At 50.4% G+C, this 20,265-nt stretch overlaps 1 protein-coding gene and 1 long non-coding RNA gene across 5 annotated transcripts in view; one reads left to right on the forward strand and one right to left on the reverse strand.

The window, feature by feature from the left end:
* The first annotated feature begins 3,193 nt into the window (after positions 1-3,193).
* PANK2 (pantothenate kinase 2) lies at positions 3,194-18,761 on the forward strand. 4 transcript variants are annotated; one of them, XM_065060228.1, is made up of 7 exons: positions 3,194-3,518; positions 13,206-13,558; positions 14,797-15,050; positions 16,378-16,554; positions 16,786-16,909; positions 17,703-17,828; positions 18,216-18,761. In XM_065060228.1, the coding sequence occupies exons 1-7, from the start codon at positions 3,296-3,298 to the stop codon at positions 18,264-18,266; spliced, it is 1,308 nt and encodes a 435-aa protein (XP_064916300.1). In that variant the 5' UTR covers positions 3,194-3,295; the 3' UTR covers positions 18,267-18,761. The 4 variants fall into 4 exon arrangements, with proteins under 4 accessions (XP_064916300.1, XP_064916301.1, XP_021148529.1 ...); XM_065060229.1 differs by having other exon boundaries at positions 3,470-3,518; positions 13,206-13,415; XM_021292854.2 differs by lacking the exon at positions 3,194-3,518 and adding an exon at positions 9,435-9,548.
* The window catches only part of LOC135579309 (uncharacterized), a 51,587-nt gene continuing 46,126 nt past the window's right edge, over positions 14,805-20,265 (reverse strand). The window contains exon 2 of the long non-coding RNA XR_010472019.1: positions 14,805-19,405. This is a non-coding gene — a long non-coding RNA (uncharacterized LOC135579309). The remainder of the gene's footprint in view (positions 19,406-20,265) is intronic.

The raw sequence follows: 20,265 nt of genomic DNA on the forward strand, positions 1-20,265 counted from the left end.
CCATTGTGACCGGTGGCCCCCTGGGTCGGGAAGACCTGTACAACATAATTCTTCTCCTCAGGCCTCTCTCTAAGTCGTTGTCCATCTGTTCTTTCTGTCAGGGTTCAGTTCTCCTAGTCCCTGATGGCAAATGTTTCAGGCAAATTCTGTTCCATGTTCGGACCGACTCTTACACTCGCCTCTTCCTCCTCCTCAGCCCGCCAGCTCTGCTAAAACCCTCGCTTCAATATTTTGGGTTGTGTGTTGTGCACGCTGGGGTGACACCTCCCGTTCCAGCATCCCAGAGACGAGAGGTGACATCCCAGGGTTTGGGGGGCGGTTCAGACAATGCCAAGAGCCACCAAATCTGGTGCAAGGGGCAGGTAAAACCCCTCTTGGCTGCTCACAGTGGTGGCTGGAGCTGTGTCAGTGTCTCGAGGAGCAGGAGGTTTATGAAACCAGAGGAAATGCTCTGAAGGGCATTTACAGCTTCACACGTTGCCACGGCGAGACCGAGGCCACCAGTCCACATCAGGAAGAAGAAGTGGGACAGGATTTGGGGACAGTTTTCTGTCCTATTTTGGAGCAAGCACAGATCCTGGTCCAGAGGTCGGGCTTCCTAGGACCTCAGAGTAGGCTGGGGGTGAAGACGGGAAGGGTGTTTCTCGGCGCAGCGAACAGCTGAGCCGCACAAGTCATATCCTCAGGATGTTGTGGTTGTGGAAGAGGAACTGGGCAAGTTCCTCAGAAAAATGCACCAAAGGTTTTTAAGCAGAGATCTGAGCTGCAAACTGTTGCAAGGTAGAAGAGTATTTGAGAGAAACAGGGTCATAGGCAGCTGTAGGTGAGTGGTGACAGGCTGGGAAGGGACTGGGTGTCACCAGGGGAGGTTGAGGTTGGATGTGGGGAACAATTTCTTCCCCAAAGGGCTGTGGGGCATTGGAACAGGCTGCCCAGGGCAGTGCTGGAGTCACCAGCCCTGGAGGGCTGGACAGACGGACATGAGGTTCTCAGGACACGGGTCAGTGCCAGGGGTGGGGGAATGGTTGGACTCGATCATCTTGAGGGTCTTTTCCAACCAAAATGATTCTCCTTTTCTATGACTCCATGAGTGTGCTGCTGTGGACAGTACAGCCCAGGGTGCTGCTCACACTTCTTCATGATCCAGATTCTCCCATATTCTCTGTTTGAATTGGATCCTGCACAGCAAAGGCAGCTGGGCCACCTTTCCCACCCCAGGCTCTGCTCTGACCTACAGAAAAGAGACCAACGTCCCCAAACCCCCCGCTGCACCCGTTCCGCTCATCCCTCGCTGGCCAGGCCGCCCTGGGGTGAGTCACCCTGCGGCGTTTGCATTTTGGGGACGAGCGGGAAGGTTTTGAGCAGCATGACAAAACCAGCCCTTTTCAGTAGCGTTCCGTGCCCTCTCCATGCTGCCTTTTACACAAGAGGCTCCCAAGGGCTCTGCTACGTGTTCACTCGCTTTCTGCTTTCCCAGCTGGAGCTCTGGACTTACAGCCAGGTAAACGAAACGCTTTTAGTGCTCAGTACTGACAATACTCTGAATTTCAGGTGACAAAGCTCAGCGAGTTCATTCCTTAACAAAATGAAGACAGCGCTTTCATTAAGAAGCATCATTTTTCTTCAGAGAGGTTGTACTTTACCTCACATGGGCACCAACACCATTTATATGCGATATTAAAATTATACAAACTAAATTTGACCCATCCCTTTGCCTCGTTTTCACCACAGCAGCCAGAATTCAGCAAATTCTTACCGAAATTATGACACCTGCTTTGAATGCCAGTTGCTTATCCCTTGGGTATCGAGTTAATGCCTGAGGATTGCGGTGAGCTGGGATTAACGAGACGCAGGTGAAGAGCAGCGGGGGTCACTGGGTTGCAGTTCCGCGCTTGGGTGTGCGAGACATCACTTAACGTTCCACCTGGGAACCTCCAGCGCGTTACAACTGGATCTGTTATGGTGTAAAATAGTCTGAGAGCGTGTTTTCCTCTTGAATGTCACCCTGTTGGTGGCTGCTTGTGTCATGGTTTATGGACACCTCGGTTTTTCTGTTGCCGGCGTGGCTGCTGAGTTGGGAGCTCAGCATTGATAAATGTAGGGTCTGAGTTTAAAGAATAGGGCTTATCTGCATTTAAATTATGTTGTGATATATAAGGGAATCAAGGATTGGGGCGGAATGTACCCAGACTCTTGTTTCTTTGTCTCTCCTCCTACATCTCTCGTCTTCGTTCCCATTTCATTCACTCTGGTCGTTTCCTCTGAACCGTCTGAGAACCGGAGCGTTGCCATCTGCCCTTGCCGGCTGTTCGGATCCAGCGTGATCTCCAAGGCCTCGTGAGGGGAAACAGGACTTGTTTCTGGCTCTTCCTCTGTAAGACGGAACCCTCAGCTCTCCCCAACAAGGCCAGAGCCGCACTAATTATCCTTCAGGACACGCCGAGCTCAGAAACGCGTTTTACTTTTCCTCAGAGCCATTAATGTGGCCCAGAGCTGAGACTATCAAACAGGCGGCCTCGCCGATAGCGCCAGCAGCGATGCTGAGCTCCCCAGGCTGATGACTGGAGCTGGATGACGGGGTAGCTGTAGGTGCGGATGTAGGTTTAGGCCCGAGGCCTAGGTGGCTCAGCCCAGCCTGTGCTCCCACCGGGGGCGGCGGTGCAGGCCCAAGGGCACAGGCCTGAACGGAGGGGGCCCAGGGGCCACAGGAGCGCCCCACAGCGAGGGGGTGATGGAGGCTTCGCTATCTGCATATGCAAATCGTATGCAAAGCAGCCCCGGCCCAACCAGTCCTACTGCGGTCTTCCTGCAGCCCCGTCTGCGTTGCCATGGTTGCCCGCACTGTCAATCAGACGGCCTTCTCCCGCCCCGACCGGGTGGCCGCCTCACGCCATTGGATAGCTGCCGTGTCATTCTCTTGTTGAAGGAAAGCCATAGGCCGACGCTGCCGCATATCGGCCCGCCCCGGCGGGCGCCTTAATCCCCGCCCCGTACCGAGCTGGCGCGTTGATTGGGCAGCCGCCCTTGTCATTACCCGCTGCCGAGCGGTGAGGGCGGGCCTAGCGTCCCGCTGCTGTCCAATCCCCGCCTCCCATTGGCGAACCAGCCTGTCGCTCCGTGCGGCAGAAGGCGCGGATTGGAGGCGCCTAATCCCACCTTCCCGCCGGGGACGGGGGCGCGCGCGGGGGGCCGTGTGGCGCAGGCGCGCTGGGGGCGGCTGCTGCGGCGGCGGCGGCGGCTGTGAGGAGCGCGGCGCGGCGGGGCGGGCGGCCCATGGGGCCGGGCCGCGCTGCGGATGGAGCCGCTGCGCAACGGCGGCGCCACGGAGGAGAAGTCACGGCGGCGCGGCGTGGCGGGGGCGGACGCCGGGCCCCCGCGGCGGCGGAGCAGCAGCAGCGGAGGCGGCAGTGGCTGCTCCTCCTCGGCGGGCGTTGACAGCGCGGCCGGGCCGCAGCCCCGCGAACGGGGCGGCTCCGTGAGCCGGCAGCGCCGGGACTCGGTCCGCAAGAACCGCCCGCGTGAGTGCGGCGGGGGGGGGGGAGCGGGGGCTGCGGCGGGGGCGGGGCTTGGGCGATGTGGGTGGGATCTAACGGATGGGGCGTGGTTTATGGTAATGAGTGGGTGGTGGTGCGGATGGAGGGGCGTGCCCAGGGGCTGGGCGGGGCTTGGGGAGTGGGGCTTTTCAATGGGGCGATGGGTGTGGGGACGTAGGGGCACGGTGGGATGGGGACGTAGGGACACGGTGGGATGGGGACGTAGGGACACGGTGGGATGGGGACGTAGGGACACAGTGGGATGGGGACGTATGGACACAGTGAGATGGGAACACAGGGACACGGGATGGGGACATAGGGACACAGTGAGATGGGGACATAATGACACGGTGAGATGGGAACACAGGGACATGGGGTGGGGACGTAGGGACACGGTGAGATGGGAACACAGGGACATGGGGTGGGGACGTAGGGACACGGTGAGATGGGGACATAGTGACACGATGGGGTGGGAACACAGGGACACGGGATGGGGACGTAGGGACACGGTGAGATGGGAACACAGGGACATGGGGTGGGGATGTAGGGACACGGTGAGATGGGGACATAATGACACGGTGGGGTGGGAACACAGGGACACAGTGGGATGGGGACATGGTAGGACAAGGACATGGTGACACTGTGCCATGGGCTCGGTGGAGGGTGGGATGGGCTGAGCTGCTCTGGGACATGGAGGTGGCACCTGGTGGGGTTGGGGCTGAGGTGCCCAAGTCAGGGACCTGGGACTGGAGGGGGACTGGGAAGGTCACTGGTGGGGACAGAGCGTGGGGAAAAGGTGACAGAAGGACAGACAGAGGTGCTGGGGGGGCGAAGGCTGCGTGGCCGTGCTGGAAGAAAAGCACCAGAGAGCAAAGAGAAAGGTGTAAATCTGGGGAGGGGAGAAGCCCACGGGTTTGGCAGGGACAGGGCACAGACTGAGCCGAGCTTTGGAAGGTAAAAAACACCCCCTAAGGCTGGTTTTAAATGCCATGTCAGAAATGGTGTGTGGAATTAAGTGCAAAATGGATGGCAGCCTTCATTTTGGGAGCTGCTGTGCAGGTGCTGGGGACGTCACCTCAGCCACGTTGGACATGGAGCTGTGCGGTTGTTCCTTGTGCCACGGTCCTTCCTCTTGGGAGGAATTTGCCGTATCCTGAATAGCGGCCACGTAGTTCCCCGTTACCTGCACGGCTATTAAGGGGACGCCAGCAAATTAATCCAGGAATCAAAACCATCCTGCATGTTGTAGCGAGACTCCATCTGTTGGCTGGCGATGGCACGATGTTATTGTTACGCTATGAATGTGACGTTTTAAATACTGTTCTTTCCTTTTTTATTGATTGCTGGGAAAAAAGAAGCTTCTTTTTGCCTTGGGTGTGTTAAATCGGAATGATATATCAAAAGACATTCAGAGACTTGAACTGGATGCTGCTTGTGTTACTGGTTGCAGGCAAGTGCTGATACAGCGTCAGGCTGTGCTGACCTGGGTTCCGTCTCATTTCCAGCTTGCACTGGATTACAGGAGCAATCCTGCACCAGGAGATGATTGTAAAGTTAATTTTAAATAACTGAGGTGATTGTGGGGTTTTCTGCTTACCTGAGATTTAGTAGGATAAAAGGGGAATTTATTAGAGGGATGTAACGGCACTGGCAGCGATTTAGATGCAGCAAAACCAACTTTATATGTGAAAATCCACTTTTGTGGCCGTCGTGGTAAGGAAATCACAGCAAAACCCACCAGTGGGACCTGTGCGGTTGTTAATTAGAGGTGTGCATGTTAATAGGTATGAAAATTAGGTATGAAAATTAGGGTGGAATTGAGTCTATTGGGTGATGATACTTTTCCGCTTTGCTCGGGGGCAGTTTCAGTGTCTCGTGTGGAAAATCGAGATTGAAATTGGGTGTTGAGGTCGCTGTTTGCTGCGGTGAAGTCCAGTGCAGAGACTGGTGGGAACACGGGTGTTCTGGGGGTTTCAGAGCCGGGTTTGGATCCAGCCGGGATCCCAGCCTGCCTTTCCTAAACGATCCTCCTGATAATTGGAAGGGAAACACGCTCGAGCGAGTCCGTCCCTTAACAGGGACAAGGTCTGATGTCGGCGCAGATCAACGTCTTGAAGTTAAAACGCTCGGTCCCACCTTAAGAATCAAGCAAGCCTGAAGAAGAGCAAACCCCCTTAATGAGCGTCTGATCAAATATGTCCTAATTGAGCTCCCGCTCGGCTGCTGCCGGGAGGTTCAATTGAGCGCTGTGACCTTGAGGCCCTGGCAGATGAGCCTTGTTTTCTTAGGAACGAAAGGATTTCAGTGGGCTGCCCTTGAAGCTTGTGATCTCCCGTCCTCCGGAGCTGTAACACAGGGGAGATCCGAGACCGAGGGGAATTAAATGGGATTTATCCGCAATAACCCCATGCGAGCTCCGCGCCTTGGTGCAGCTCGGGCTCTTAAATGTTCCGCTTTGTAGGAATTAAAGAGCTTTATTGCAGGTGTTCAGTAAAAGGAGGAGAAGGCGAGGATGTGAGGATTGTCCCTGAAAGTGTCGTGGAGCGGAGATGTGTTGGAGTCCCGAATGTGAATGGGAGCGCGACAGGATTATTAGTAATAACGGTAATACCAAAAAAGCTTTATCAGAGGCAATACAGAAGAATTCCTTCCTGCTAATGAATGTTCAGAACCGTTATTGAAATCTGTGCTTCAAAACTGGACTGGAAATACCCCGGAATAGTCAAGGTGATATTCACGTTATGGTTATTTGAATGGAACTGCGGGATACCAAGCGCTCGCTGTGGGTTCGGTTGAGTGCCAGGCGTAAAGCTCGTGATGACCAAGGGGATATTTTGTTATAATTAATCTTCCTCCTGATAAGAGAAATAGGTCAGCGATCCAGTTCATCCCCTTCTGCTCTCTCTGCTCCTTCCCCATTATTTCCTCAGCAGAGATGAGTTCAGGTTATTTCCTTGAAAAAAAAGCTGGTTTTGATGCTTTTGTACGATATTGTCCAGGGCGTTTTACTGCTTTAAAAAGGGGAGAGGTTGCATGAAGTGGATTTGTATTGTGGGGTGCTCATGAATTCCAAAAGAAAGCCTGTAGTTAAAATATCAAGAAGAGCATCCTGCGAATAGTTTCTCTATATTTACCCTTGTGTGGTGTGAAAAAAAGCATGTCCCCATCTATTCCCCTGTTTCTTTTCAAGTTTTAGTGTCTCCTATCAGAATCATGAACGGACATAATGTGCAAATCGCTTTAAATTCTCCATAGAGATCGTATGCAATTAGAGGTACAAATAAAACACTCCTTGGGCAGCTCCTTTGCAGTTTGAAATTCAAGCTTTGATTATTAAATACCTTTTTATGTTTTGGAATTGGGTGTGAAACGTGAATTTCAAGCAAAGCCTATTTGTAGAGATGGGAGGATATGTAGAATTAGTGTCGCTTTATATTAAACGCTGGTTAATATTTTTTCTTTCCCGGTTGTAAAATTTCCATAGTGCTGTAACGCTATGAAAATATAACGTTGAATATCTTAGAGTAAGCGTAGAGATGCTGCCAAATGCTCAACTAAATCATCAGTCTTGATCTAATTGTTTTAGCTTCTGGTATAATTGGCTCATAATTTAAGGATCAATCTGAAAAACGACTTGAGCCGCTTGTCGTATGAAGAAAAATCCACCACGGGGATTTTGAATTATATCTCCTTTTTCATCTTGACACTTCCAGCTTTCAAAATCAGTCTGTCCAGGGGTTTTTTATTTATATAGCATCCAGTTTTATAAAGCGATTTCCGTAACATATACAGGCATTATATTTTTCTTGCCCTGGAGAGCTTGCGGTCTGACCCTGGGGGGGATTTGAAGATGGTGATTTAGCGATAGCCACAAGCCCTGAACTTTGTTTGCAGAAACGTTTGTGTTTGTTGTTGCTCATCCATAGAAGAAAGCTTATATTTAAGGCTATATGTAAATTGTGTGTATGAAAATGTATGTGTAGAGCTACTTCTGGAAAGTGTCGGTGTTAAGGGAAGACAATCCTTGGTCAGGCCAAAAGATGAAGAGTTCTTCTTGGAGAAAAATTCTCTGTCCGGATGCTTTAAAACTGCTCTGGCAGCGGGTGTGTTAGGGGACAAAATGAAAGTGGCCTCAAGTTGCGCCAGGGGAGGTTGAGGTTGGATCTGGGGAACGATTTCTTCCCCAAAGGGCTGTGGGGCATTGGAACAGGCTGCCCAGGGCAGTGCTGGAGTCACCATCCCTGGAGGGCTGGACAGACGGACATGAGGTTCTCAGGACATGGGGTGGGTTAATGGTTGGACTCAATCTTGAGGGTCTTTTCCAACCAAAATGATTCTGTGACTCTGAAAGTAAGGCTCATGGTTAGCGCAGAGGAAAGGGACCTGAGGGTCCTGGGGACAGCAGGGTGACCATGAGCCAGCACTGGGCCCTTGTGGCCAGGAAGCCAATGGTACCTGGGGTGGGTTAGAAGGGGGTGGTCAGTAGGTCAGAGAGGTTCTCCTGCCCCTCTGCTCTGCCCTGGGGAGACCACACCTGGAATATTGTGTCCAGTTGTGGCCCCTCAGTTCCAGCAGGACAGGGAACTGCTGGAGAGAGTCCAGCGCAGCCACCAAGATGCTGAAGGGAGTGGAGCATCTCCCGGGTGAGGAAAGGCTGAGGGAGCTGGGGCTCTGGAGCTGGACAAGAGGACACTGAGGGGTGACTCATTCATGGGGGTCAAGATGGAAAGGGGGAGTGTCAGGAGGATGGAGCCAGGCTCTTCTGGGTGACAACCAATGGTAGGACAAGGGGTAATGGGTTCAAACTGGAACACGGGAGGTACCACTGAAATTTGAGAAGAAACTTGTTGGGGGTGAGGGTGCCAGAGCCTGGCCCAGGCTGCCCAGGGGGGTTGTGGAGTCTCCTTCTGTGCAGACATTCCAACCCGCCTGGACACCTTCCTGTGTAACCTCATCTGGGTGTTCCTGCTCCATGGGGGGATTGCACTGGATGAGCTTTCCAGGGCCCTTCAACCCCTGACATTCTGGGATTCTGTGGTTGTGTCCCTGATCTGCTGAGCAGTGCCACAATTTTCCCAGTTCCTCACATCACCCTTTTTGTACCCCTGCTTCTTTTCACTCCGAATACCATCGCATTTATTTCTTTTTGACTTTTTTACACAACATTTGTCGGGTTAGCTGCTGTCATCATGCTAAGAAAGAAATAGAGTTTCTTTAAGGAAGACTGTAGAAGGTTTTGGGTGGAGAGCACTTGTGGCTTTGAGAAGAGGAATTCTTGCCTTTTTGGTAAATGTCCAAACAACCAGAGAGACATAAAACTCTTCTTGGAGGATGCTGGGCAGGACGAGACCCCAGAGGTTCACCCCACAATGTTCCTCCTGTGTTCTTGTTCTCTCCATTGTTCTTTGCCACATCGTTATCCACATCATTTGTGTGCCACAGCCCTTTCCTGGACAAATGGGTTTATAGGGGATGTTTTGTCCATGCCCCAGATTATTGGAGTGCTCTGCACGGGTTTTACTGCATAGAAAATCCCTTAGGGTATGGTAAAGAAATACTTAATATTGAGCTAGCATGCTTCTTCCTCAGATTCCTAACCTGTGCCTGGGATGTATATACTGAGAGATCCATAATTAAGAATCATTTGGTTTAAGTTAATTACCTTAATGGGCGATCTTTTAGGATTTGTCCCTGGTGACTGAAGGTACAGCCGAGCTGTTGGCAGATGGAGAACGATGCTGCTCCGTGCAGAGCTTTTCTGGGTCTGCGGGGATAGCTGAGGCTTGTTGGGGATTGGATGCTCTTTCTGGGGCCAGCTGGGGCTTGGTGGGGCTAGTAGAAAACAAAATGAGAGTGAGGACTAGTAAAGTCTGATCCTAACCTGAGTACGGTTCACACCAGGCTCTGCAGGTGTTGTTGCCGTTTCCTCATTAGCCAGTGGGTACCTGGTGTGTTTAACCCCACGCCTGATGTTCTGCGAGTTCAGTGGCAGCTGTAACAACACCTGAATAAAAGGTAAATGTATAGATATTAAAAAATTGAAGGTCTTGAGGGAACTGAGAATCAGAGAATCACTTGGGTTGGAAAGACCCTCAGGATCATTGAGTGCAACCATAACCCACCCCGGCACTGCCCCATGTCCTGAGAACCTCATGTCCGTCTGTCCAACCCTCCAGGGATGGTGACTCCAGCACTGCCCTGGGCAGCCTGTTCCAATGCCCCACAGCCCTTTGGGGAAGAAATTGTTCCCACATCCAACCTCAACCTCCCCTGGTGCAACTTGAGGCCGTTTCCTCTGCTCCTGGCGCTTGTTCCTGGGGAGCAGAGCCCGACCCCCCTGGCTCCAAGCTCCTTTCAGGCAGTTCAGAGATCAGAAGGTCTCCCCTCAGCTCCTGTTCTCCAGCTGAACCCCCCAGGTCCCTCAGCCGCTCCATCACACTTGTGCTCCAGCCCCTCACCAGCTCCGTTCCCTTCTCTCCACTCGCTCCAGCACCTCAAGGGTTTTCTTGGCGTGAGGGGCCCAAAACTGCCCCCAGGATTGGCGGTTTGGCCTCCCCAGTGCCCAGCACAGGGAATGAGCTGGGATGAAGTTTCTGAGGAGCTGCTCTCTTCTGTGCTGATAAGGACCAAGTTGGTGATTCTCATGCCCTAAAATCTGGAAGGTTTGTGTCCCTGAGTTTGCTCTGTGACCTTCACAACCAGCTTTAACATGAACCAGTGTTACCTACTAAGCAAATGCTTGTGCTGCCAGCTGAGTGTCTGCTCGGGAGCAGAAGCCCCTTTAGCTTGTGATGAAGCAGCTCGTGTGGCATTTTCAGCTCCATGACTTAATTTTTGGATGTTTTTCTGCTGATGATGGACATCTCTAAGATCCCCCTCTCTGCTCCCTCCCTGTTTCTGCCCTTACGTAACCTCACAAAGTGATGTCGCAGAGGGTTTCTGGAACCAGTTCCTTGGTCAGAGCAGAGATGTTGAAGCTTTTAAGAGGGAGAAATGGGTGAAGAGCGTTGTCCAGGTGTCGGTGACCACGACACCGGAGGGAACGTGGCTGAGGAACGTGGGGAAGCTGCTTGTTCTTCCTTTCCTTGCGCAGAGCTCGCCCGGTTGCCTGCGGTTTATGGAGTATCAGAAAGCCCAGTGCATGTGGGGAAACTGGTTTTAGTGCTGCTGTTTAAACAGAGGCTGTTTCCCAGTGCCAGTCACAGCAGCAGGAGCCGCCGGTTTGGCTGCTTGTTCGCCTGTGCTTGGTGGTATTTTTATCACTTCCCTCAACAGCGACACATGATCCATGTTAAAAGCCTTTTTCTGCGGTAATTCATTGAGTTCTCGAGGGCTTTGATTACTTTAAATACTTTGGGGGGGGGATCCTATTCTGCCATTAACACGGGGAGCGCTGACTTACAGATGTATGTACATTGTTGGAAACGGTTTTAATATCGTACCAGGTGAACTCGTGTATGGGATTTTTAGGTTTAAGGTGTTGGGTTGAACACGTGGCTCGCAGAGTCATAGAATAGTTTGGGTCAGAAGGGACCTTCAGTTCTGAATTCTGGGGTACAGAATGAGGAATTTTCATTAAAAACATTTTTATTGGCATGAAAAAACCCCCTTGAATCGCTCCCGCGTTCTTTCTGCCTTGGACTGCCATTCAGGTTTATTTCTCTTGGTCGTGAATGGTGTAATCCCGCTGCCATAAGCCGTAACATGTGGCTGCGTTTTTCTCTTTGCTCTGGAGTCCGTGGATCTCGTTAGCTCAAGCCTATCCTGTAGCTCATTAATAGTAATATTAATCTGTTCCAGTTCTCGGCATTAATCACAGGATCCATCTGATCGGGGTTTTCTCTTGATCTTTTCCAAGCAGCTCATTATCTAATACAGCTGTAAATGTTGCTGGGCCTGACACTAATGCATATTTTGTACCACAGGGGAATTTGACTAATAAAATAATCCAATTAGACATTTGTTTTTGTCTCCCTGGGGCATCTCAGATTACTCGTCTCCCTCAGTTATGCGTTGTAATTAGGTGACGTTTGTACATCCCTTTGATGTAAAAGCACCAGCCTTGTCCTCGGCTCTGCCTTTGGATCAGAACTTTATAAAAGAAAGAAAGCGCAGGGGGTGGAGCGGGTGTCACGGTGCTGTCAGACCCACGATGGGCTATCTCCAGTGCTGCGTGGGGCTGTGAGGGTTTTGAGGACTGAAAATCAAAGGCTGGGAGCTCCAGAACATGATATATCACAGAATCACAGAAACAGAACCACAGGATGTCAGGGGTTGGAAGGGCCCTGGAAAGCTCATCCAGTGCAATCCCCCCATGGAGCAGGAACACCCAGATGAGGTTACACAGGAAGGTGTCCAGGCGGGTTGGAATGTCTGCACAGAAGGAGACTCCACAACCCCCCTGGGCAGCCTGGTCCAGGCTCTGGCACCCTCACTGGGAACAAGTTTCTTCTCAAATTTAAGTGGTACCTCCTGTTTTCCAGTTTGAACCCCTTGTCCTATCACTGGTTGTCACTGAGAAGAGCCTGGCTCCATCCTCCTGACACTCCCCCTTTATATATCTGTAAACATGAATGAGTCCCCCCTCAGTGTCTTCTTGTCCAGCTCCAGAGCCCCAGCTCCCTCAGCCTTTCCTCACACGGGAGATGCTCCACTCCCTTCAGCATCTTGGTGGCTGCGCTGGACTCTCTGCAGCAGTTCCCTGTCCTGCTGGAACTGAGGGGCCACAACTGGACACAATATTCCAGGTGTGGTCTCCCCAGGGCAGAGCAGAGGGGCAGGAGAACCTCTCTGACCTACTGACCACCCCCTTCTAACCCACCCCAGGTACCATTGGCTTCCTGGCCACAAGGGCCCAGTGCTGGCTCATGGTCATCCTGCTGTCCCCAGGAGTCTCCTTCTCTGGAGACATTGAAAGCCCGCCTGGACATGTTCCTGTGCGACCTCACCTGGGCGTTCCTGCTCCAGCGGGGGGATTGGACTAGATGATCTTTTGAGGCCCCTTCCAATCCCAAACATACTGTGATACTGTGTCCCCCAGGTCCCTTTCCCCTACGCTGCTCTCTAATAGGTCATTCCCCAACTTACACTGGAACCTGGGGTTGTTCCTGCCCAGATTCAAGACTCTACACTTGCCCTTGTTCTATTTCATTACATTTCTCCCCACCCAACTCTCCAGCCTGTCCAGGTCTCTGATGGCAGCACAGCTTCCAGTGTCACCACTCCTCCCAGCTTGGTGTCATCAGCAAACTTGCCGACAGTCACTCTATTCCCTCATCCAAGTCATTGATGAATATATCGAATAATACCGGTCCCAGCACTGCCCCCTGAGGCACTGCACTAGATCCAGGCCTCAACTGGACTCTGCCCCATTGACCACGACTCTCTGGCTTCTTCCCTTCAGCCAGTTCACAGTCACCTCACTACCCGATCATCCAGACCACACTCCTTCAGTTTAGCAGCAAAACGGGTCAAGTCCATGCACAGAGGAGTCTCAGCCACGCTTGTGAAATACAGACCACACTTGTGACGTTTTTCCTTTAAGTTTTCCCCTTTAGAAATCAAACATGCCTTCATTCTGGACTCCCTAGAGAACTGCGCGAATTAATTCAGTTGATAAGTATTTTGTTGGCGGTACGACAGTAACATACCCTTTTTCTTTCTTTTCTTTAGTCTTTCCTTGGTTCGGCTTGGACATCGGGGGGACCTTGGTCAAGCTTGTTTATTTCGAACCGAAGGACATCACCGCCGAAGAGGAGGAGGAAGAAGTGGAAAACCTCAAAAGCATCCGCAAGTACCTGACGTCCAACGTGGCCTACGGCTCCACGGGCATTCGGGACGTGCACCTCGAGCTAAAGGACCTTACCCTGTGTGGACGTAAAGGCAATCTGCACTTTATACGCTTTCCTACTCATGACATGCCCGCTTTTATTCAAATGGGAAGCGAAAAACACTTTTCAAGCCTCCATACTACCTTATGTGCCACGGGAGGTGGAGCGTACAAATTTGAGCAGGACTTTCGCACAGTATGCAATTTTTGGCTTCTATACCGTTGGGGATATATAAAACTTTCTCTGCAGGCTCTTAAAGCTTCTCTAAATCTCGGCTTTGGAAGGGTGTACCTAACTCTAATTAAACCAGGTTCGGGGAGCATGGGGAGCCAAGTTCACATCTCCAAATTCTTCCCTGAAAATGCATGTGACATCCCTGTAACTGTAAAATTACTCGCTAACTCCCATGGCTTCTGCTCTTACATGGCTTTCTCTGTGTAATTAATCTCTGATTATGCTGATCTCAGTCAGTCTTCTTTCCCTTTGCTGTCTTTCACACGCTTAATATTTGCTTTATTGTTCCTTTGCTTGTGTGGTTTTGCTTCTAAAACGCCTGTGAGTGAGCTGCTTTGGTGGTAAATTAACTGAAAGGAGGTTGGCGGTTGGGATTTGACATCGTCCTGTGGCTTCATTGTAAGTTTGGTTCTTGTTTGTAGGTGAAACACGTGTGCGACAAAGACTTTGTTTAACCAGGGCTTGAAAAAACGCACCAAGTGAAGAAGCGTTTTGTGCAGTCGCGGCAGTGACGTGAGGGGAAAACAGTTTTATGGGATTATTTTGGTTGGAGATCTTTAAGGTCATGGAGTCCAACCATAACCCACCCCTGGCACTGCCCCATGTCCTGAGAACCTCATGTCCGTCTGTCCAGCCCTCCAGGGCTGGTGACTCCAGCACTGCCCTGGGCAGCCTGTTCCAATGCCCCACAGCCCTTTGGGGAAGAAATTGTTCCCACATCCAACCTCAACCTCCCTGGCGCAACTTGAGGCCGTTTCCTCTGCTCCTGGCGCTTGTTCCTGGGGAGCAGAGCCCGACCCCCCTGGCTCCAAGCTCATCATCATCACTTCCCCTGTTCTTTTGGGGTTGGTTTTGTTCGGTGTGGTTTTATTTTTTATATATTTTTCCAAACACTTCAATCCCTTCTCATTTTTCTTGGCTCTTCCTGCTAACGCTCAGAGCCAGGACTCAGACCAGGCCCTTGGAAGCTGACGGGACTCTCTTGGTGTCCATCCATAGATCCAATTGTTTGTTTCCCCCCATTTCCCAACTGGACCGGTGTCACTAAATGTCCGTGTGGAGAAAGCCGGAGCCCTCTCGCGATCACAGGGAGCAACGGCTGCATTTATCCAGCAGCGAATGCATTTCTCTAACCCTGAGCATAAACCCTTCAGATCCTTTGCTACTTCTTGAATATTCTTCTTGTTTTTTCCTACCAGATGAGTGACCTTGAGCTTTGTAAGCTCGATGAACTCGATTGCCTTATTAAAGGAGTTTTGTACATCGATTCGGTCGGATTCAATGGGCATTCGGAGTGCTACTATTTCGAGAACCCGACGGATGCCGAACGGTGTCGGAAGCTCCCGTTCAACCTGGAGAACCCGTATCCTCTCCTCCTGGTGAACATCGGCTCGGGGGTCAGCATTCTGGCCGTGTATTCCAAAGAAAACTACAAGCGGGTCACGGGCACCAGGTGAGCGCTGCAAGGGCACCAGTCGAGTTTAATTTAGAGTAAAAAGTGACATTTTCAGGGAACAAGCTGCAGTAAAGGTGGTGAGTTGAATGACCGAGCTCCTGCTCTTCCCTTTTCGCTGCCAAGAGAGAATCTGAATTTCACCCCTTAGTCTTTACTGTGACCGGTCTCTTTAAAAAGTTACTTTTCAGTTGCCCTGCTGTAGGAATCAGGGGTTTATTTGCCATCAGAGAGCTCCCGTAATTTCAGATTGACCCAAATACAATGATTCCATTCACAAGCGTTGACTTTGCAGGAGAGATTTGCCTCAGGACTTGGGAAATTTCCCTTATTTTGGTGGCAGGGACGCGATTCTCCAGTAATTTTCCAACTGTGTTATGGTTGGACTCGATGATCCTGAGGGTCAGTTCCAACCAGAATTATTCTATGATTCTATGACTTCTTTTGCCTCGCAAACCCAAATTGCTCTGTGGCTTTGAGCTTCCCTAGAACACAAGAGCTATGGGGAGAGGCTGAGGGAGCTGGGCTTGTTTAGTCTGGAGAAGAGGAGGCTTAGAGCTGAGCTCAGCACTCTCTGGAACTACCTGAAGGGCAGTTCTAGCCAGGTGGGGATTGGTCTCTTCTCCCAGGCAGTCAGCAATAGGACAAGGGGCTTAAACTTAAGTTTAGGCTGGAGATTAGGAAGCAATTCTTTGCAGAGAGAGTGGTCAGGCATTGGAATGGCTGCCCAGGGAGGTGCTGGACTCACTGGCCCTGGAGGTTTGTAAACTGAGATTGGCCATGGCACTTAGTGCCATGATCTAGTCAATGGACTGGAGTTGGACCAAGGGTTGGACTGGATGATCTCTGAGGTCTTTTCCAACCCAGTCGATTCTGTGATTCTGTGAATGTAGCAATAATAATAGTAATAATAATAATAATATTAATACTAACAATAACCCCACACTCTTATTATATACACCATTATTGGTGTGTGTGCTCAGTAAAGTGAACAGGACATCATTTTTTCCCCTTAATACATCAGGTATCCCTCAGGACTAATATTTATTTTAAGACTGACTTCTCCAAGCGCTGGGAAGAAGGTGGATATTGTAAAAATAGCAAATGAATTTGTTATTTAGGACGATGCTCTCTGCAAAAGGCTGTGAGGGCCTGGGATCCCTTAGTTGAAAACAGATTTCAAGAAAACCGCTGCTCATCCGACATTGTCCTCACCGAAAAGAGAAGGAACGGGGCAACCCGAACTCACCGAGATTTCACCGAAACGAGCCGTTTTCTGTCCCTTTAGAAGCAAAGCGGGTGACTTTGGTTTCTCTTTACGTTGCAGCCTGGGAGGGGGAACGTTTTTTGGGCTCTGCTGCCTGCTGACCGGCTGCTCCACGTTTGAGGAGGCGCTGGAGATGGCGTCGCACGGGGACAGCACCAAAGTGGACAAGCTGGTGCGGGACATTTACGGGGGGGACTACGAGCGGTTCGGGTTGCCCGGTTGGGCTGTGGCCTCCAGGTAAGGACTGAGGTTTTTCATTTATATTTTCATTTGAGATCGCGTGAGGGGGAAAAACTAGATTTACACATCTTGGAAGAGCAACTGCTTCTGTTGTTGTGTTTGAATAGATCTGAATTACCCAGAGCAATGCTTTTTGCAGTTAGAAATCAACACTTTGGTTAAATAAGCAATTCCTGTTTTCTCCTGGGATTCTGATGGACTTTTAACCCCCAAAATTGTCTTTTCCAGCTTTGGGAACATGATGAGCAAGGAGAAGCGGGACTCTGTCAGCAAAGAGGACCTGGCCAAGGCCACTTTAATCACCATCACCAACAACATCGGCTCCATAGCGCGGATGTGCGCGCTCAACGAGGTATCAGGGGAAACCTCTTCCACATACGGTTCCTGCGCCGGGTTGACGAACTTCTCGCTCAGGTCCCACCGTTTCCACCGCTGTTCCTGGTTATCTTTGTGCTTTCAGCTTCTTTACAGTGCTGCCTTGTTGCGTTCATGTCAAGCAGCATTGTACAGGGCTATGAAAGAGCAGAGACGAGCGCTCCGCTCTCTCCACAGCCTCTTCCGCTTGGGGTTAAGCCAACGCACGCTAATTACCTTAATTTACTGCTGAAATTAGGCGAGGACTTCTGAGCAGGCCTACCCGCAATCCATCTGCTGAGTCCTCGCTGAATGCAAAAAGGATGCTCAATAATTAGGGGAAGGTGTTAATGAATGTGGGGATGGAAGGAAAATGCACAGGATGCAAGTGCAGGGGCAGAAAGGACTTAATCCTGACTCTGTGGAACGAGGAGGAACCGAAATGATCTTCTTGTTGGAGATGAAAAGCTTCAGAGCACATCGCTTGGCTCAGAACGATTTGGGGATTGAAAAGTGTGGCTGGAAGTCTGATATAAATCAAAAATATCACGACTTGGTTGGTCTTTTCAGAATTGTGTTGGTTATGTGTTCCGATATATTTTTAGTCGTCTTACATTAACAGTAGAGAACTATTCAGCTTATTTAGTGATGAGTTAAAGGCCGGAGTTGTGGGGAGAGGAGATGGCACGTGGTGACGAGTGTTTCTAGCCAGTATAAGGATCATCAGTGCAAACAGAGAATTGAATTCAGCCTTAACGCCCCATTGGGTTTTTTTTCCTTAATACTCGCAGAACATTAATCGCGTGGTGTTCGTTGGCAACTTCCTTCGGATCAACACGATCTCCATGAGGCTTCTGGCGTACGCGTTGGACTACTGGTCGAAGGGGCAGTTAAAAGCACTTTTCTTGGAACACGAGGTGAAATGTTTCATTTATGATGTCCCGTGTTGAGATTCAAACCCTTTGTGAAACAGCCGCGTGGAGCCTGTAGCTGTTGACACCCAGCAGCTTGCTACAGTGGGTCACTGTATTATTACATAGGGTCACAAAAACACGTATATTTTTCCAGTAATTAATAATAGAATTGTTTCCTACCAAACTGTAAGACTCTTGAGGGTGTAGATGATTCTGTGCAGCTCTGCTTTCCCACCTTACAGTTGTTAAAATCTATTTTGTAATGTACCTACTTAGAGTTATTTCCTCCCACCAAGTTGTTAAAATTACAATGTATGCGTAATATTCTTGTTTTCCTCTCAGTTGTGTGCCTTTATTTTAATATTTAATATATTCCTCTCTGCTCCTCAGGGTTATTTCGGTGCCGTCGGTGCTCTGCTGGAGCTCCTGGATTCAGCCTGAGTCCCTACAGATTCTATATGTTGGACCTATGGAGTTGGGGCGCTTCCCCGGTCACCAAACCCACATTTCACTTCAGACCATCCGTTCGCTGTTTAATTGCGGGTGACCCGATGGGAACGGGCAAGGCCTGTCGAGTTTCTATCTGTAAACTGTTCAAACCGATCTTCAGTTCCAATGCGGGTTTGTTCAAAAGAGAGAACGTCTGCCAATCCGCCGCCGGCCCGGCAGCGACGCTTTATTCCCCTCGGCGCTATTTCGCTACGTCGTTCACATGATTAGGGATGAAAGGTAAAACCCAAATCCCACACTGGCTCTCATTTCAACCACACGACGCTTTGGGGCTGCCGTGGGGCCCGAGTGTCCATCAACCTCCGCCCTTTTGATCTACAAGCAAGTTTGAAGATGAAATAGTATTTCTTTTCCTGTTTGTTGTGTTTTTCTCTCTGTTGTTAAACTTGGCTGCACATAATTATACCAAAGAGATGTTTTTTTTCACTTGGGATCTCTCTAGTGTTTTATTTCTATGTGTAGTAACTGTAAAACTAGTAGTTTTTGGGGGAAGCCTTCCCGTACGCGTCCTGTCCTCTGTATTCTCTGCGTGCCATCTCCAAGCTGCTGTGGTTCGGAACCTCAAAAGATCTGAGGCTGTGGATGGGTTCGGAATCTGAACTTTCCTTCCCCGTGTCTCTGCTTTGAGCGGCTCCTTGCAGAAATCCCTCCCAGGCTTGGGTCTCCTGAACGGGGCCATCGAAGTGACTGTCACCCTCACTCCAACACAGCTTCTTTAGGCCCGGTTTAAATCGGATTGTTCAGCTCGCTGATCCGGTGCAGGTTTTACACCTGCTGGCAGCGCTGGGTTGTACCGGTTTGGTTTTTTTGCTGTTGCACCTCAGCAAATTGCTTCAGTCTCTACCCACCCACATACAAGGTTCCCCACAGCTCCTTGTGTAGCACCTGCCTCTCTTTTGGGCCCAAAAAGAGGATAAACCACGAGTTCAGAAGGGATGCTCCAGCTAGTTGAGATCCTGTGGGATATTTCTCTTCCAGAGCTGCTGGGTGAGTGTTGTGGATCGCGGTACTTTTAGAGGGAAGGGGTTTGAGCAGGATAACAGTTGTGGGGTGGTTTGGGTTGAAGGGACCTTCCCAGCTCCCCCAGTGTCCCCCCTGCCATGACAGGGACATCTTCACCAGCTCAGGTTGCTCAGAGCCCCGTCCAGCCTGGCCTGGGGTGTCTCCAGGGATGGTTCATCCACCACCTCTCTGGCCAACCTGTTCGGAATCTGTTGTATCTGAGACCTCAAATATTATTCATTTCTCTTGAAATTGCACAAAAGATCCCCCAAGTGTACTAAAAACAACACTTCTCAATCGCTGGTTGTAGGTTTCTAGACTTAACTCCTTCTCCACCATATAAAATATTAACACACGGCACATAACCGGCTGCCGTTCCAGCCGTGTCTCCCACCCTCCATCAAAACTCGCCCTGGTTTGACTCCTGGAACACAAACAGAAAAACATACGTTGGCTTTTAAAGATGTCCTTGTGCCCAGGCCTGGCTTAGCTCCTCTCCGCCATACTTAAGCACGTGTGGGCTGATCAGGTTTAATTAGTCCCGGGAGTTTTATGCAGATGATGTTGGGTTGGTGAAGCCTTTTTCCTGTGGATTTTGAGGAGATCCTGCGTGGTCTGATGGCCAACACCAAAGTCCCCGCTGTATTGTGTGTAATTTTTGGCAATTTTTTAATTCTTGTAATAAAATATTAGTTATTTTTACATACGTGAAACTCAACGTTTGCATCGTGTGTTGTTCTACAACAGAGCAAAGGGATGAGTGATCTGAAGAGACACCAAGAACACGCCGGTGAAATGGGGCTGAATGAGTCCTTGCAATTGCTTCTTAGAAGCTTATTACAAGTAACTCGCCGCAATCCTCAATTACTTTTCACTCCCTGCACGTTGTGGTCTTTGAAAATCACATTGCAAAGCATGTTAATGGAGA

The sequence above is a fragment of the Columba livia genome, chromosome 4, assembly GCF_036013475.1.
Source record: "Columba livia isolate bColLiv1 breed racing homer chromosome 4, bColLiv1.pat.W.v2, whole genome shotgun sequence".
NCBI lineage: Eukaryota > Metazoa > Chordata > Aves > Columbiformes > Columbidae > Columba > Columba livia.

Excerpts from the sequence above, each read along its gene's own strand:
- PANK2 (XM_065060228.1), top strand. The coding sequence starts at position 3,296 with ATGGAGCCGCTGCGCAACGGCGGCGCCACGGAGGAGAAGTCACGGCGG. Across the intron at positions 15,051-16,377 it reads AAGCGGGTCACGGGCACCAG|CCTGGGAGGGGGAACGTTTT; the intron begins GTGAGCGCTGCA and ends TTTACGTTGCAG. Across the intron at positions 16,555-16,785 it reads GGTTGGGCTGTGGCCTCCAG|CTTTGGGAACATGATGAGCA; the intron begins GTAAGGACTGAG and ends TGTCTTTTCCAG.